Genomic DNA, 19,805 nt, shown 5'->3' with positions numbered 1-19,805 from the left:
TCAAAACCAAGACCGGTTTCGGAAAGGAGACCTTTCATTTATACCGCACTTGACTATATTTAGCGCAAAAAAATGTACACTCCCTTTTGCATGTATGGAGACTCGCCTTTGAATTCGACGTAAAAGGATGTAACTCACTACATGCACGAGCGTTTACAGTTCCCACCTTTTCATCAAATTTGGTGTCAATCGCTATAACCGTCTCCGAGAAAAATGCATGTGATGGACAGACAGACAAAGAGACAGTAAACCGATTTTAATAAGGTGTTTGTTTTACATAAAACCTTGAAAAACATGCATACAATGTATTTACAATAAAATGTGTTACATTAAAAAATGACAGTATATATGTTAGAATATCGAACTATATTACGAGTTCTGTTAGATCGTTATTAACCCAACGACTTGAAATTTAGAAAGTAGAAACTACTGTAACGCATATCTTAAACTAGTATTGAATAGTTTATTCTATAACTATTCAGGAATGAACAACATCCATCTGGTGAACAAAGATGAATACTTTATTATTTCAACGAAAAAAGTCGAATGTCGAAAAATTTCGCACCACTCTATATATAATATATACGGAAGTAAAATGAATTGGCCAAAATGGAAATATCTTCATTGATTAGCAAAGCCCCACCCTCAAAGAAAATGCATATTTTTCGCACTGGCCGAAAAATAACTGATCAACCTGAAACTGCTGACTAATGATGATAATCATGAAATTCGCCAAAGCAAATTGGTCGAATTTTCCATTTAACAGAGACAAATACATCAAATCCCCGAAACAATGAATGAGACTGATAAGAACATCATTGTAGATATTTTCGTAATTGGCATGGGTTTAGCTTCGTACGCCCTACTATGGCTTGTTCTTATTGTTCCTTATCAACTTGCACGCTAAATCTAGTTCAACGTCCCGAAGCAACCCATTGGTCGAACAAAATTAACCGAACTAACTCACCTCATGTGCAATCTCCCGCACAACAATGAGGGAATTATTACTCATATAAAATATGTCTCTCCAATGAAGTTCGCTCAGTTATCAATCAGCTGTTAGTCTGTGACTTAGTGTGGTGCTTTCTTTCAAGAGATACAAGATAAGTTTCACTAAACAGTTGATCAAAAGTCGATCTTCATTGATTCCATAAGGTAAGTAACCAAAACGAGTTGGTTTTAGGGAAAATTTTCTTCCAGCTCTTCTTCACTTTATCTTCCCAATTGGTAACATGCCTAAATAGATTTTCTTTGCGCAATGGCGTTCCTCTCACTTTTATCTTCTACAAAAGCTATGCATCACGCGACCTACTACATCATGTGCGGAATGCCGGCTGAAGTACAAGTTTAGTAACTTTTGCTCTTTCTGGCAATAGGGATTGCTTACAAATGTAATGTGTTGATAGTTGTTGAAAATCTCAGCTTCGAAATGAATCAACCAGAAAAGATGCGAACTTCAGATCCGCAGATGGTTAAGGAGTATATTCCCGCAACAGACGATCATGCAAGAATACGAAAGAATCGTTAAAAAATGAGCGCTCCATTGTGCCAAAGTATTCAAGCTCTGACGTAGCATAAGAAGCTCTTGCAAGTTGCATCTACAAAATTTTTGCAAGTTGCATCTGTAACATCTATTTCCTTCCATTTAAGGGGCTAGCTACATAAAAAACTGTTTTCTTTTCAAAAGATATTCACATATCCTATTTTAATATTTATTTCATAAAATGTTGAACTTCAGAAGTAGTTCAATCAAATTATGCTGAAATTACCAGATTTATAACTTTTCCTTTTATTTTAATTTTTGACCACAATATGTATACAGTTTAGATCAGCAAAATTGCTAGTAAATAGATCTAGGGACTTTGGATTATTTTCCTATGAGAATAGAATCATGTAGCGGTCCCCTTAATTCACGTCAATTCATTCATCAAATAGATAATCTGGACTACGTTAAATGATAAGCAAAGATAAGGATCGATAATTGATAGCTTCCATAAAATTATTATATATTAGCTTAAGAAGGCCAAATTGAGTCAAGAGCTGCCCGCCTCGTGTATGCAAGGTATTGTATGAGTCAGAGGACGCACTTTTGCTGAAGCTTGAATTTTTAATCCGAGCCCCAGAAGGATGGCGGATTAAAGGATGGAGAGTCGAGAGAGAAAGGGGACCCTCTTCCTACTCGACTCTGTTGAAAACTCCTTTAAAAATGACAGAACCTGAACACGTTTTTGATGCCATCAAAATGCTTTATTGAATAATCTTTATGTTAGGTCCTATCTTATTTTATATTAATCATATAGTAATAGGAGCGATAGGCGATGCGTACATGTTTTAAAGCCAAAATCAAATTAACTATATTCATCTTCTTCTTTTTCTTCAGCCTTTGCCCCGTTCACAAGCGGGGTCGGCTCGTCGTGATCGGCTTCGCCATTTGGCTCTATCGAATGCCTGATCTGGGTGCAATCTCGAGGCTTTCAAATCCCCATCCAGCGTATCAAGCCACCGTTGCTTAGGTCTGCCTTTTGGTCGTTTACCATCGACTTCGATGTTCAGACCAATCTTTGCAAGTGAATTCTCGTTTGCACGAATTGCGTGACCATACCATCGAAGACGCCTCTCTCGCAACTTTTCCACGATCGGTGCAACCCCATAACGATCGCGGATATCCTCATTTCGGATGGGATCTAAACGTGTGACGCCACTAGTCCAACGTAACATCTTCGTCTCCATTACCGCAAGACGCCGTTCATTGTCTTTTATGGTTGGCCAACACTCCGAACCATAGAGAGCGACTGGACAGACGACATTGCGGTAAATTTTAGATTTGAGACGTTCGTTGATACGTCGATCACAAAGGACACCAGTTGTGGAACGCCACTTCATCCAGGTTGCGTTAATGCGTGAAGCAATTTCATAACGCAGTTCTCCATTGGCTGATATCGTTGACCCGAGGTATTTAAATCGCTCAGTTCTGGACAGATCACTGCCGCTGACAGTGATTGTGCCTGTTTCATGGGGATTGGTCGTCAAAAATTCAGTTTTGTTTAAATTCAATCTGAGACCGTGTTGCATGAGGCGATCATTCCATTTTTGGACAAATTGCTCGAGACTATTTTTGCTATCAGATGCTAGGAAAACATCGTCTGCATAAAGCAGTGTGTAGGGCGCTGGATGTTGGATATCCCGTGTGACAGTGTCCATAACAAGGACAAAGAGGAGTGGTGAGAGGGCACTTCCTTGATGAACTCCAACAGAGACACGAAGCGGTTTTGATACACCCGCCATACTTCGAACTTTACTTTTCGGATCGTGGTAGAGCAATTGAACCCAGCGCACGAGTTCTTCTGGCACGAAGTGTTGTCGTAAAGCATACCAGATGAGTTCGTGTGGTACACGGTCAAACGCTTTCTCTAGATCCAGAAAGGCAATGTAAAGAGGGCGATGCTTCTCACGGTGTTTTTCCATGAGTAACCGCGCAGCGTGTATTGCGTCAGTAGTTCCGCAGTTCTTGATAAATACGGCTTGATTCACGGTTATTTCAACGATTTCGCGAATACGGTTGTCAAGAATGCGTTCAAAAATCTTCATGGTATGGGAAAGTAACCGGATCGGACGGTAATTTGAACATTCTGCTGGACTACCCTTCTTCTTCCATATTGGAACAGTGGTACTTTCTTGCCAGTCAGATGGTGTTCTTCCTTCCTGAATAACCCGGTTAAAAAATTCACTGAGCCACAGTGTTGGGTCCCAGCTCTTCGCTTTCCAGAGCTCAGATGCGATGTCGTCAGGTCCTGTTGCTTTCCCCGATTTCATTTGTTTTATTGCCTCCTCGACTTCAGTTGCGCTGACTGGTGGAACTGCTCCAAATGTCGGCAATTATTGTGGAAGTGGAGGATGAGCAAATTCTTCAGTTGAAATCTGCTATATTTTTTCATTATATAAAAATAGCTCCATTTCGAGGTGTCAATATTTTTGTTGAAGGGATAAGCACTGTGGTTTTTCGACTAAGTTAGACAGGGGGACATTCTTATCCTTCCTACATATCCCCCACCCCCTTTTTCTTTCGGGAATAAAATTGAAAACTTGACCATGTGTATATGACTCCCCTTAACCAATGGGGGAATAGCAATGTGTTTCAACTCCCTGATAACATTCCGAAAAGCCTTCACTCCTGCTCAAGATACTTGTATTTCCATATTTCCGGCAAAGGGTGATGGCAGATTTAGCGCTAGCAATACTTAGGGCGAGATAAAGTTTAGAACTGCGTCGGTCCTCTTACCAAAGGAAATTTGGAGGTGTTTTTCATCCCTTTCTATTCAATCATAGTCCATAGACCATAGATATCAAATTCCCAGTATTTACAAATTAATGAAAGTAGTAAGTGTGTAGAGACCGTCGCTTTTACTTCGTTTCAGCGCGTGGATGGGAAACATACTTTTACTTCTGTTTGAAGGAAGCGTCCAAGCGTGTATATCACGGTGGTTTGCCATATCGTTCACAGGTGGTACAACTTCACATGATGTTAAAAAATTTAGAGGTGGTGAAGTGTTTTAGCCACCTTGGAATACATACTATTAAGACCCTTACCAGAATCACCGTCCTGCTTCGCATTCCCTTGCAGCGCGGCATTTGCTAGGCTATGTTTCTCCTACTTCTTTATGGTAACAGAACTGGAATGTATGCGCTTACCCAGCTCGCAGTTATCGATAGAATTCCTGCTTCTTATGCTTATCGATGCGCCTCCAAGTTTCTGTTTGCAACTAGCTCTTGTTCTTTTACGACGTGGTGAACCACTTCATTAATCTCAAAGATAAAGGCACTTTTGGCAGCGGCCTAGTATGAACGAGATAACGTTTAAATGACAACTCATAAATCCACTGCCTATGGTGATGTGGCCGTTGTGGTTTAGTCACAACTAAACTGCGATTGTTGTAGACTCTGCGAACAGTGCGCTGCCATTGGTGAGGCAATGAAAGTTACAGAAGTCACAAATCTTTCACTGTTGTTTTTTAGCTACCAGTTCAAAGCCTCCTTATCACTTGCCCAACCGAGGGGTTATTGGGGCCCATGTTAGTATTAATTTTACCACCTTTACGAAGCCTTCCTTTCCTCAAGTTGTTTCCTTCTCCTCTATATTGTAAATCTCTGTTTATGCGTGTTATTGCACAATAGTGACGGCTGGACGTGGATAACACATTTAAGACCTTATCAGAAACCGGTACCAAGCTCATGAAAGTACGGTTTTCGATAGCTGTCAGCATCAGGCACTCTACCGTTCTTCTTACTTCGCTGCGGTCACTTCCAGAATGTCCAGCAAATATTGCTGGAATTTTCGCTTTAGTTGAAAAAAGTGACTTGCTTATGTCGTACTCGTGTTAGCAAGTGAGGTTGAAAATTCAATCTTTACACTGTTTTCCTCTGGTTGCGTTTTAGAATGCCATATAATCTTACAGAAAATTTTCAAGACCAAATAACAAATTTAAACCACTTTTTTGGGATATTTTACCACTGTGCAGCACGTGACATTTTGCACAATCATATGCTATTCTTTTCTCTGGAATATCCATCTTACGTTGAGTACACCGGATATACTCCTTGGTTCACGCTATTGAATGCTTTTTCAAAATCAATAAAGATCTAACTTCCGTCAACTTTTCTAAAGTGATCCGTAAGGTGTTGATGCGGTCAATGCATGAGGATCCGGTATCGAAACCTGCCTGCTCTCTATCGATCTACTTTTCGAGATGTCCGTTGATGCCTTCCTGGATTATTTTATATATTATCTCTGCGACGAGCCCATAATTAAGAAAGCCTATAAACTAAGAATGCCTAACACATCTTTGCATATAATCAAATACCTTCCCAAAATATACAAAAAAGGCAACGAGACCAGAGAGATAATAGCAGCAAAGAATTCACTGACACAAAGTATTACGAAGTGGCTCCAGCTAGAATTCAAAAGATTAGGCCTAAAAATATGGAAACATGCAGTGCGAAAGGGCAAGGAAACCTTCGCCATAAACAACGAGACCCGGGAGACAATGTCACGAAATATTGGTATCCTTCGACATAACAGCCCTGGCCTCAAACGTGCCGATCAAAGGAACTCTATACTTGTTCGAAGAATGGATCATCAACGGCGCAACAACCGGTATTCCGTCTAGGCCTGCCTTAATAAGGTACTCCAGACATCCCGGTTTTACGCCGAGGTCCACCAATTCGATATCCCTAAAAGCTGTCTGGCGTCGCCACTGCTCCATCTCAGGCAGGGTCTGCCTCGTCTTCTTTTTCTACCATAGATATTTCCCTTATAAACTTTCCAGGCTGGATCATCCTCATCCATACGGATTAAGTAACCCGGCCGCAGCAACCTATTGAGCACAATTTTATCCGCACCCTAATGTTCATGGTATCGCTCATAGATTTCGTCGTTATGTAGACTACGGAATCGTTCATCCTCATGCAGGGGGGCAAAAATTCCGGAGGATTCTTCTCTCGAACGTGGCCAAAAATTCGCAATTTTTCTTGCTTAGAACCCAAGCCTCCGAGGAATACGTGAGGACTGCCTAGATCATAGTCTTGTACAGTAAGAGCTTTCACCCTATGGTGAGACGTTTCGAGCGGAACAGTCTTTGTAAGCTGAAATAGGCTCTGTTGGCTGACAACAACCGTGCGTGGATTTCATCATCGTAGCTGTTATCGGTTGTGATTTTCAACCCTAGATAGGAGACTGTCTCAAAGTTGTATTCTCCTATCCTTATTCTTCTTCTTGGCACCATATATTTTACCTTGCCTTCATTGATGTGCAGCTCAAGATTTCGCGCCAATTACCGCCTGCTCGATCTGCATGAAGGCAGTTTGTACGTCTCGGGTGGTTCTTCCCATGATGTCGATATCGTCAGCATATGCCAGTAGTTGGATGGACTTAAACAGAATCGTACCTCTCGCATTTACTTCATTTTTTCGAGGGCCAGGTTAAAGAGGACGAATGATAGGGCATCCCCTTATCATAGAGCATTGTTGATGTCGAATGGTGTTGAGAGTGATCCTGCTGCTTTTATCTGGCCTCGCACATTGGTCAGGGTCAGCCTAGTCAGTCTAACCAATTTCTTTGGGATATCGAATTCTCGCATGGTCGGGTACAGTTCTAACCTCGCTAGGCGGTTTTAAAGTCCATGAAAAAATGGTGCAATTGATGTCCATATTCGAACAGTTTTTCCACCGCTGGCTGCATGCTTCTTTGCCAGTCGTCCGGCATTGATTCGCTGTCCCACACCTTGAGCACAACTTGATGAATCACTTGGTGTAATTGGTTGTCTCCATATTTAACCAATTCGGCTGTAATTCCAACGGGTCCTGGCGACTTATGATTTTTAAGCCAATGCATTGTGCGGACTGTTTCTTCCACACTTGGTGGTGGCAGTATTTGTCAGTCGTCTTCAGTAGACGAGGCTCCCAACTCGTCGATGTTCTGGTTGTTCAGTAGTTCATCAAGGCGCTCAACCCATCGCCCCAATATGCCCATTCTGTCGGAAATCAGATTTCCCTCTTTGTCTCGCAAGATGAGCATCGAGATGTATAAGGCTTCATCTTGTTGACATGTTAGTAAAATTTCCGTGCCTGGTGCATTGGCTCCCTGTACTTTTCGAGTTCACAGACCGGTTAGTTTTTCCGCGCTTCCTTGCTCCGTCTGTGAAATGCATCGTCTAACCAACTGTTCCGACTCCGACTTTTCTTCCGGCTGGGGCTTAGTATGTTTTTGGTCGTATCAATGATAACGCTCTTTAGGTGATTATGAAGATCGGATATTGACGCTTAATTTCCAGGACATCTGTTAGCTGTGGTTATTGTGGCATCCGTTTGCTCCTAATTTGCCTCTTGTGAATGGCTTCAATATTTTGTCTCACCTGATTGCCATGTCACAGAAAGAGTTGTACATTGCCTTACAGAGGTTTACTGGAGCTATATTTTTTGGACCTTGGTGGCGCATGCGCATGGTTTTTATACCAAAAGCGAGCAGATGCGGCCAAGAGTCCGAGAAGGACTTCCGACCAGTGAGCCTCACGTCCTTCGTATTAAAAACCTTAGGATGTGTTCTAGACATCCAATTAAGGACGCTTATAGAGAAAACGACTTTCTTCAGGGTGCAACCTATCTATCTTAAAGGCGCATTCATAGAAACTGCTCTTCACGAGGAAATCAGTATGATTGAGCGGTCGCTATACATCAAGCAATATACGTTAGTGCGAAAACCAAGGGATATCTTACGTTAACAATGCCTCGCATAGGTATTGCGCTCATGGCTACAATTTTTGACTATCGAAAACGGACTAATAATGGTTGCTTGAATGTGTGCAAGCTCATCGACGACGGTAGCGGAGCGGTAAACGGTAATTCCAAAGATGTATACTAAATATTCTGGAAATAAGCGACGTAAGATGGTGGACTCTGGAAAGTACCCATCTCCTTCTTGCAGCAATGAACTTTGCACCCTTAAAAGCCAAGCGGTTATAGACGCAAATCCGGCGGGAGCCAATTTCTGACAGACTTCTAACTCCACGGGCAATCACACGCAGTTCAAAGGAGTCCTGATCATGATAGTTGATAACACCTTGCTCGGCCATGTGACGAAGAAACACTGTCTGCAACTGCCACTCCGCCATTGGTGTCACATTTTTCAAGCACAGAGCCTGCCATAAAGTTAGTTTGGTTTGAACTGGTCGACGCCGTATGTAGTAGGTTTAATAGTAGTCTCTTGGATGTGCGTAACAACAGAAGCGCTGACATCGGTCCCGAGAGAGGTTACCATCTGATTGTCGCTTACGTTCGCTTCCTTGTTTTGACTGCCAATTCTCGCTGGTTTAGGGAGCTGCGACCTCACAAGTTCAATATCGAAAATTCTACAGTGGAGGAGCCACCTTTTAGGTCGAACGGCAAATATATTGAGTAACCCGCATGAGAATATCGAAGAGTACTGGGCTGTCATCAAAAATTTTTTTTTTCTCTGGTGAAGAGAACACGATATGAGTCCGACAGTCGGAAAAGTACCCGAGTGCTGCCTGTCGTTGCAAAAATAATAGCTAAAATAATCCTGGGACGCATCAAAGAACATCGCGAAAACTTGATCGACGGAGAAGAGGCTGGTCCCCGCTCAAGATACTCCTGCACTGACCGTTGATGTGGTCAGTACTGATTATTTTGGAACAGTGAATGGAATTTAGATCTTCGCTGTATCCGCTATTCATCGATCTCGAAAAGGCAAAATTTCAGGACCAAAGGGAAGTCCGTTAGGAATGCATGCTGTCACTGATATTATGTTTTCTTGTTATTGTTGACGTTGTTTATGCTGCCTTGTTCGGCCGACGTGAAGGAATTCATTGGACTCATATTTGATTACTCTCTCGCCGAGTCATAGACTTTGGCTCTGGATTTGGAAAGAGAGGTCAGTAGAATTGGACTGCAGATAAATATCAACAAAAATAAGGTTCTCAGTCTGATAGGTCATCGTACTCTTTCTATCTGCCTAAATAGGTAGAGCATCAAAGACGTTGGTCAATTTCTTTATCTAGGGAGCGTGGTTTCTGCCGACGGCGATACCGAACTGGATGTTGCCCATCGCATTAACAGCGCTTGAACCGCTTTCGCTTCCCTCGCGAAATGCAATTATCTCAACATCAAAATAGAGCTGAAACTGTTTTGTGCTAGTGTTCTTTCTGGGTTGCTATATGGGAGTAGCACACGCAAAGTGAACTTCACTATAACTCAAAAGCTCCAAGCCTTCATCCACAAATACGCCGTATCATCGGAGTATGCTAGGCTGACACTACCTCAAGTGAACAACTTGGTTGGCTCACAGACCTGGCGCTCGTATGCACTGTTTTTGCAAGCCGAAATTGGTAGTGAATAGGTCACACAATAAGGACAGGCGACAATTGCATTGCTGTATATGCCATGCAGCGAAATCGACTCTTCCAAGGTAGCGGACGGGTGGGTCGTCCCAAGGGAGGGAAGGAGTGCGAGCGTCTTCAAAAGTCGGAGGACTAAAGGGCGTTTAATTATTTTTAACGGACCACGCCACACGCAAGCCGAGTTTCAGGAGGAATTTTCCTGTTGGACTTTTTAACTAGTATAGATTGAAGGAGCAACGATGTGTTGCAAAGTTGTGATACTGTATTCTTGCCGACGATCTCTAATGTATTTCAGCGTAGCGATACTGGAAGCCTGTCGATGGTTGAGGCAACATCTGAGCTCCAAGGACAACATAGCCATTCTGACCGACAGCCCGACTGCCATTATGGTTACTGTACTCAGTGGCGACATCATCCAGACTGGTGGGCAGTGAAGAGGTACGGTAATGAAATCCAGAAATGCAATGTAAAGAGGGCGATGCTTCTCACGGTGTTTCTCCATGAGTAACCGCGCAGCGTGTATTGCGTCAGCAGTTCCGCAGTTTTTGACAAATCCGGCTTGATTCACGGTTGTTTCATCGGTTTCGTGAATAAGGTTATCAAGAATGCGTTCAAAAATAAAGTTTGGTTTTACAAAAAGCCTTTAAAATGACGTTCATTCCATAATGTCGGCCATGAGGCAGAACAATTTAGCAGGATCGCATATTTTTTCGCTAGTGTTAATAAGATTAGCATATTACAAAAGATTGACAAGCTGTAAGCCTGGTTGAATCACCGTTAGGTTGCGGTTGCGTCAGAAAATTCGATCCTGCTATCAAATTAATAATTTTGCTTTCGATAAATGCAATGTTTACAGTATTTTCGGAGGACGCCTCATGAGCCAGTTAAAAGTACCTTTGCTAATGAACTACGGACTATTTTCTAAGCCTGTTTCTCTTATGTCCAATATCCTAATACCCAGCGCAAGAAAAACTAGAACAGGTGACAATGTTCGTATAAAAGCGTATAAAAGTCCTAAATTATATGATTGAGAGAAAAGAAAGCACTTGATTGCAGCTCCTCACGCCCATTCACATAAGTAGGTATATAGTTAAGATTCATCATAGGCAACGTAATTTTGTTTCTTTTCAGAATCAACATGTCTATCAACCGCAATAATTTCGATGTATCCGATTTTATCAATGTTGACTTTTTCCATAAAGCTCTTACAAATGGTTTAGAATGCGGGGATATTGAAATTAAGGAAGTCGTATTTACTGGAGGCACCAAACCAGGGCAAAACTATTGCAGTCAAATACACCGCGCTACCGTAACATTCAGAAAGGATGATCAGAAAGCAGAGACGATCCATTTAATCGTAAAATATTTACCAACCAGTCAATCGGAGTTTTTTAAACAATTGAAAATCTTTGATCGGGAAAATGAAATGTACACGCTCGTACTGAATAAAATGAAAAATATCTTAAAAGGAGAAGATATAGCTCCCAGGCAATAACTACTCCATTGCACAAACCTACTTGAATATTCAATTTGTATATTTAATGCAGATATTTCTATTATACCGACGACCCAACTGAAACAATTATTTTTGAAGATGTCACCCCATTAGGGTATAAAATTGGAGATGACCCCACTGGGTTGGATGAAAAACACTGTGAACTAGTCTTCACGAAACTGGCCAGATATCACGCTGCTTCAATGGTACTCGCAGTCAAGGTACGTGAAAGTCAATCTTTTTCATAACTTGGCCTGTGATCAGTCATTCACTGACCTCAGCTCCTTTGAACAAGTTTTCTCTATAACTCAACTTTCTTCATTTATCAGCATCCTGAAATATTGGAGAAATTCAAGGATAGTGTAAAGCTGCCCGAAAAAGGTCCCGATGAACCCAATTTCTTTTTGGATAACTTCAAGTACTTGGCCCAATTGGTTGCATCTTGGCCAGGGTTCGAAGAAACAGCTAAGAAACTGGACCGGTTCATACCGACAATTGATGCAAATTACAACGACTGGAGTGGCCCAGCTAAAAACGAGATTAAAGTTCTCACTCACTGTGACCTTTGGACAAACAATATCCTTTTCAAATATGATGGTGACGCAGTGAAGGATGTGCTTTTTGTAAGTGACATGAACTTTGGAGACTGTTATTTATCTATGGCGTTTTTTAACAGATTGATTTCCAAATTTCGTACTTTTCGAGTCCCGGAATTGATTTAATGCACTTCCTCTATACAAGCCCGCAATTTGATATATTGAACGAAAGGCGCGATCATATGGTTGAAGAGTACTACTATAAAACACTTGCCTCTACTTTAGAAGATTTAGGATATTTGCCTATACCAACTTTTGCGGATATTGTGAAAGAAATGGAAAAACGAGAAGTTGTCGGTTTTATGTGGTCCATGATCCAGTTATTCGTGATTTGTATTGACAAGGATGACTGTGTTGACAAGGGTTTCGACGCTTTAAATGACGCAGAAACCGGGTTGAAGCTACGAAATGCTGGAATGACTTCAGAGCGCTTCACAAAAACTATTAAATATATTTTGAGGCGACTGGAACGCGTAGGTGTATTACAATAAATTTCATATTGTCAATGATTATTTTACAAAGCTTATTTGCGCATTTAATATTTCTTTTTAGGAGGAAAACATTGGTTAGGGAAATGGTGTGTATTGTGATTCTTTGTGATGGTCCTGGATTTCCTCTTGAAGTGGAAAAAGAGGTAATCATTAAAAAGTCGTAGCCTTACGATGGTTCGAAGTCATCCAATCAAATCACTTCTTTCATAACCAGTATCTAAAAAGTCGCATTTTTCGGCAAGGAAAGGTGGATTCAGCTTCATATCATTCATATCCAATCAGTTTGCTTCCCGGCATCTTTATCTAGAGTTTTCTATGGCCATACTATGTTGTGCTTAGAATATAGTATACCGCTTTCAGCAATTTTTACCGCCTAAGGAGTTAGGCTAAAATCCTCTTTATTAGATACTTTATATGCCGAACTAAATACAGTCCAGGGGCGACTCCCTGAAGGTGACATTGCGATAATCATGGGTGATTTAAATGCCAATGTGGGCTTTAAAAGCATCTTGCACGGACATTTAATGAGGGAGCACAGTACTGGGGTGAGGTTTCTGCACGTTCCCTCGCCTCGTCATTGGTTATACACGGTTCGAGCCCCGAGTCTGCCATAAGGTTAGCTAGGTTCCAACTGACCGGCAAAGTACATTTAATCAGATTGACTACATCGCGTTCAATAGTAGATTTAAGAGTTGGCTTCTGAATGTACGTAAGAAGAGAGACGCCCCTACCAAGACCAGTACTTGATGGCCGCTTGACTTTGATTCCGTTTTGTTCCAGCATTTACTTACAAGAAGAGCAGCTTCGATTCATAAACTTAACACCATTTTCTTTCGTGATTCAAGTATCGTTCGGCAGTGGGAAAGCCTGTTTGTTGATTGAGCGACATACATCCTTGTTGGAACTAGGCGCTTCCAAAGGCTCGCTCGATATAAGTATGTCACGTCGGTCTGTGACCTAGCACTATATAAAAAGCGGAACCAGAAAATTCAACCCACGGCGTACTGATTTGTTCGTTCGGATTGTTTCCGGCTGGGTTTCTACCTTAACATGTGTAATATTTAAAATGGAATTCTGGCCGCGCATAAAATTATAGTCGTTAGTCTTATTTCCATCACGTTATGGGTCCAAACTAGCGCCGGAATAGAAAGTTTGGTTACGTTGAAAATGCATGGTTATGAATAAATTCAATCAATTACAACTCAAGTGACTCAAAGTAACGCGGTTTTGCGGAATAAAAAGCAAGGCGGCCCCAACCCCCCTTGTAAAATGGAAGAAATTTCATTTCCAGGAAAATCAAATTGAAAGCAAACCTCGTTCGTGACAAACTATGGGAAGTGATAAATGAGGTACCACCCTCGCTTTGGACGCGAAGTGGTCCAAAAAGAATGAAGCCATGGCGCTCGATGAGTAACCACATGGACAGTATGTAGATGCACTGCTCTTGCGAACAGGCAAATCATTCGAGGATGAAGAGGTCGTGTAGTAGTTATTAGCTGGCAAATCAATGGCGATCGGATCTGACAATTAAAAGCAATACACCTCCAAGGAACTGGCGGAAAGAAAAAAGAGGATTCTGGTTGAATCTCAGAAGTGCATATTGATTGAAGCTGGACCGGACAACTGCCTGTGGACGTAAGCAATGCCGGCAACAGCGTACTTACAAAAGAAGATAATGGGCAGGAGTATATAGAGAACGCCACTTGAATTGCCCATAGGTGGAAAATCAGAACTGTCGCACATTAGAGCTTTTGGCATAAGGTTGCCCCGGTCGTCCTAAAGGAAAAGTGATAAAAGTGGGGCCCACTACAGGATACGGGCTTCTCAATCCAGTAATGGAAGAGGTGTGGGTTAGCAAGTCTATGAAGAAAAGAAAAGTAAGACCTTATCAAGGCGGTGAAAGACCAAGACTCAAAAGAGGAAGCCATAGATCTCAGAACAGACGTCCAATCAAGAGACGAAGAGCTGCGGACACCGTCGACAGTCCCTGGCTCTTCAGGGACACTCAATATACACCATCGCCAAAGCTGCAGCATAAGATAAGATTTTACGATGTGAGAACCAGAAAGATTGGAATGAAATATTAAAGATGGCACTAAGAGAATGTTGAAAATGGCACTAAGAGTAACGATTAGCAGCAGAAGAACAGATGAAATAACTAGATGAATATCAAGTCTGCTAAATGGCAGATCTTCTTCCAGGTAGAAAAGCAATCTCGGGCAAATCAATTTTCAAGAAGAAAACCGGTGGGGATTGCGAGATCTATACAAGGTTGCTGGCAATCACCGGAAACAAAAAGCCAGCAGCTATTCCCGAAGGACTGTGGTTGGACAGTGAAATTCTATTGGTCAAGGGCAGAAAAGGATGAAAGAATGAGCTAGATCCTATTGCACGTTTACGATTCGTTAGCGGCTGGAGATAATCCTGACGTCTCAAGAGCATTGGGCAAAGAGCCGTACAGATACTTACTACTATTAAAAAGAAAGAGTAAGTTAGGGACTACTTGGGGATCCAGAACAAATGAAAATATGACGATTCATTTTTGCTAAACTAAACTGTGAAAATTCTTAAATTATTGAAAAAAACTGTGGAACGGACACAAAATTAATTACCATGTCAATGGAGACGGGCTTCCTCCTACTTCCTGCTGTGAAGTTGGAAAACAACAGGCTGTACAGAAAAGTAATGAGATCACATTTCTAAGTTGTTACAGTAGCGAGGCCAGATATTGCACTTGCAGTTGGTTTGCTATGCCGGCAAGTGGAGGATCCACTTCATTCTGACTGAAACAAAGTCAAGCGGGTGACGTGACACACCTCGTCTATTGGTGCGATTCACTTTCTACGTGGATGCAGATTGGCCGCCTGGAAGTCGACAAACGGATAAATGTTTCTATATGGCAGTGCGGTGATCAGTTTGTAGGAGTAGGAAGCAAACTTCTGTCATCCGTAGAAGTAGAGTACATTGCAGCTTCATTTGAGGGCAGAGAGCTGTTATGGCTAGGACGGCTTTTCAAAGGCTCGAACAGGCCAAAAAGGAAGCCATATTCAAGGACAACCAAGCTTATATAAGACCGACCTCAAGTTCCGCACCAGACAAGAAAAAGCATCTTGTCATATGTTACCCTCAGATGAGGGAACAGCTGGCGAAGAAGATCAACGAAGTTCTATTCAGTCCAGTAGCGTAAATACTAGCTGACATCTTGACGAAGCTGGATCTTTCAAATTGCAGCGAGGAGTACCTGTGCTGAGTACAACAGGGGGTATTTGCGTGCTCTCTGGTGTTACAAAATTCATGCATAAAATTTTCCTGGAGCGCATCATATAACATTTCGGAAATGTTATTGCTAGGGAGCAAGCTAATTTTTGCTCTCGGTTTTCCTGGACTGACCAATTAATACCCTTCGCATCACTCATTGCAAAGTAGTGTGAGCAGTATCGGCCTGATGCTCCGCTTTTCATTGAGGTAGAAAAGGCTTTAGGCAGTGTGAGTAGAGTGTGTACGCTCTACGCAGGAAGGACACATCCCAGAAAGTAATACTTATTATTTATAAGATGAAATCTCGGATTAATTTAAGGTTCAAAGCATACTCCATCAGGGTTGAATTTTGTGAACCTGACATCCTTCACGAAGGAATTCAATAAACGATGTCATCTTTAGTCAAATACCTCGGCCTGTAGAGTCATAGAACTTCAAATAGTAAAATAGTCATACTGAAACAAACACCAATAAAACCAAAGCTCTCGTTCTCACTGATATGTGTATGTGTATGTTTTATTTATATAAAACGGATTGATTAGAAACCGTGATTGCGGTTATGTGCAATGTAGTAGAGATATGAAGAATGAAATCAGGATTCCTCCTGACTAATTTTCAATGAAACCTTTTTTTTCTGAAAATGTCTGAATTATTGTAATTTAATATGGCTTCAGTAGGAAATCTCAGGAACCCATTACTGCTATGATTGGAGCCGTGTGTCAGATTTCCTATGCCTTGTAGCACTGATGAAGGGAAGACATGGTTCCCAAAATATCGGTATTTTCAAAATTAATAAATATTACTAACGAAAGGGCAAGGCAAGTCTTAATTATATCAAACAGAAACACCACAAGATTACGCTTAGATTCCCATTACCTTTCAGCATTCAGCATTTAGCATTTTTATGATAATATGTTCAAAGAATTTTCCGAGCTTCTGTTCCCTGATGAAAATCGCAAGCAAAGGAGCATGAAAAGAAAGAATCATCCAACTTGAATTGGTACAGATCTTTCATGTAGCCTCTCTTAGTAGGGATTTTACGATGTGGTAGTTCGTTTTGCCACGCTGTTGCTGAGTTCTCTCTTCAAATAGGGAGATGCGAAGTCGGCGAACAATTCTACCATTGTTACCACTATCACAAATAATAACCGTGTTCCTTTTCTAGAAGTAGTAAAATAGTCGGTCTGAGAGACCATCCTTATATTCAATGAAGAAATTTCTTCTATAGATGACTTTCACTTGCGCCTTCTATATCGTGCATAAAAGGCATTTTGATGACTTTGCGTTAGCTCTATTTTAGTCAATTTTAAGGTTTTGTGTAAAACGAAACCGGTCTTAGTTTTGACATTTGTTGGAAAGGTAGGGAGTGCGTTGGGTCGAAAGTGATCATTTCTTTAGGCGACCCATTCTCAGAAACTACCCAACCGAAAAATTTGAAAAAATCATGAGGCTGCCACTATATGGTACTTAGGATCGGAAACACCTTTCCATATCGATATCTGTTCAAATAAAGTTAATAATACTATACTATATTACTATATTTTTAGTAATTGTTTGCGAAACCTCTTTTGAGTTCATTCTAGCGCCCCGAAATTTTGCAACAGTGTAGGCTTTGGCATAGAGCATGACCCTACTAAGTTTGGTGGAAACCGCGCTATTAATAACAATGTTATAATAGGTCCAACTTGTCACTTCTTTGCAAATTCAAGACTGAATGTGGATATTCTCACATAATATATGCATATATTACGTGCTATGTACTAATGGGACAAATGCATACTCAAATGTCTTTATAAAAGAAATACGCAAAACCTTTCATACCTGAAGCGTTCAGTTCCCGGTTTCCCGACTTGTTTTATTTTGAGCCTCTCTTAGCTTCAGTTGAAAGCAAATTTAAGACCACAACCACTTCTCCCACTTTCAGAGTAACGATAAAAGTTACTTTGAATTTCCCTATATTTTGCATTGAGCCATTTATATTTGCATGCATAAACATTCATCTTAGTCAAAAACAAACGCTAGAAATGAATTTAGTAATACACAGCATAGTCAAATCTTTAGTAAAAACAAAAAAAGGCAGAATGACGATTTTTTAAATATGTGAACATTTGTTGGTCACTATTAGAAATATTAAACTGAATTTTAAGGTTTCGCGAAGTTTAAAATATGAGTGTGTTTTGTGGATAAATTTGTCAAAAAAAGAAAAACGATCATTTGCAAAATCATCATTATTTAATGATACTGACCTTCATTTGCAAATTAGGGAATTGAAAGTAGAGTAATAAAAGTGTTCAAAAAGATTAAGTAGGAAACATGAAAAATGGGGTACCTGCTGTGAAACCGCGAAAAAGACACGACAATAATGAATTTACTGTACAAAATCCAACTTTGATACAAGAAAACCTGTATTAATACCTCTAATAGGTTTGATACTGTTCTTTTGAGTCGTGCAATGAATTTGAGTACTCTTTGTAGTGTCCGCGACTTTGTGACATGAGTGGAATTTCATTCTCCTTTTCCGGGGTCGATTTGACTAAATAATGCATTCAATAATGTGTAATAGTCCCTTTATCCTCACTTTTTTGCTTTTTACCCCTTCAGCATTCCCAATTATCCTTCCATATTTCATAATTCCCCATCCTGTCCTTCATTTAAATACAATATTTCAAATAATTAATTTTACATATTTGTTCAACAATCCAACAATAGGTCTCTTTCCCTTAAATTCCGAACTAAGGGGGCCAAGCGTTCGTTGACTCTCATAAACTTGCCATACAGCACATTGTAGGGTCCAGGTAGATTATTCACAGGTTGGAGCTTTGGGGACGACTAACATTTCCGTGAAGTCGAAAACTGTTAAGGAGGTAGATGAAGTCATCCACATCTGGCATTCACTGCATCATTCATTCCTGATCACCTCTAACTCAACGCCTGTGTCGGTCGGCATTACTGCCTGAACGACTAACGATAGATTGCACCGAACACATGAGGTAATTCAAAAATTTTGATTGTCCTTTGTTTCTTGGCTTTCTGATTAATCTGACTGCACTCAACACGCGGCATTTTCGTAATCCCCTTGCTCTTCTTAATGGCAAGCGAAGACGTGCAAAATACGTAACAGTTACTCACTCCAACAGAAAATAACAGAAAGACGAGGTTTCTCCTCTTTAACATATCTTCGAAAATAGCGCCAAACAAGTTCACCTACTGCGACCGTATCATTCCACATAGTAATTATAGAAATTTTTGGATAATACTTACGTTATATAAGTCAACTTATGGTATTTGCTTTTATTGTGCATAGATTTTCAAAAGGAGCCTTGGATTTTTTTATAAACAAAGTTTTGACTGGGTTTTGCTATTTTATCAGATTAGATTCAGTCCTGTGTTTTAGTATCGTATACGGGAAATTATTTTAACAAAGAAAAAACAAAAATGTGATCGCGTGGAGCTCCGGGTGAGATATATTATTTTTTTGTTTCTCTATTCATTTATTTCTCCCAGTTGTCACAATCTCGGCAGATGCCGGATTTCACCTAATTTTAGGTTCGGACGATCCTACCTACTTAAAGGATAGAGGGCGCGGCTCACGATGACCTTTGTGGATGGCTTGGATTCGGCACTTGTCTAATCCAAATTCCGTCCGAATATCAAGGCAGAACATGCCTACTATTCGCAACATACTTCTAAAGTGGTCGTCAGTACCAGCATACAACCTGATATCATCTAAGTATATCAAGTGTGTCAACTAGCACTCAGCGCGTTGGCCATACTTTATTGCAAAACCATGCCCTCTAGCATTATTCAGTACCCATGAAAGGGGGTTCAGTGTCATGCAAAACCAAAGGAGGCTCAACGACTCCTCCTGGAGGATGCCTCTCTCTATATAGATAGGCTCTGAAGTATTGGCACTCTCAGATGAAGGCACTGATAAGATGGTTTGCCACCCTTCCATGCCTGTTGTCAAAAACTTTATTAGTTTGGGATCAATGTGATATAGATGTAGGACATTAATCAGCCAGATATGCAGGACGCTATCGAAAGCCTTGGCATAATT

General features: G+C 40.9%; 1 protein-coding gene across 1 annotated transcript; it reads left to right on the top strand.

Annotated features, from left to right (window-relative positions):
* The first annotated feature begins 1,024 nt into the window (after positions 1–1,024).
* LOC119657636 lies at positions 1,025–12,525 on the top strand. Its single transcript, XM_038064641.1, has 5 exons — positions 1,025–1,155; positions 11,040–11,396; positions 11,456–11,624; positions 11,733–12,026; positions 12,080–12,525. The coding sequence occupies exons 2-5, from the start codon at positions 11,047–11,049 to the stop codon at positions 12,488–12,490; spliced, it is 1,224 nt and encodes a 407-aa protein (XP_037920569.1). The 5' UTR covers positions 1,025–1,155; positions 11,040–11,046; the 3' UTR covers positions 12,491–12,525.
* Positions 12,526–19,805: the final 7,280 nt, after the last annotated feature.

Source organism: Hermetia illucens, chromosome 5 (genome assembly GCF_905115235.1).
Source record: "Hermetia illucens chromosome 5, iHerIll2.2.curated.20191125, whole genome shotgun sequence".
In the NCBI taxonomy this organism is placed as follows: domain Eukaryota; kingdom Metazoa; phylum Arthropoda; class Insecta; order Diptera; family Stratiomyidae; genus Hermetia; species Hermetia illucens.
This window is presented reverse-complemented; position numbering and strand designations above follow the sequence as displayed.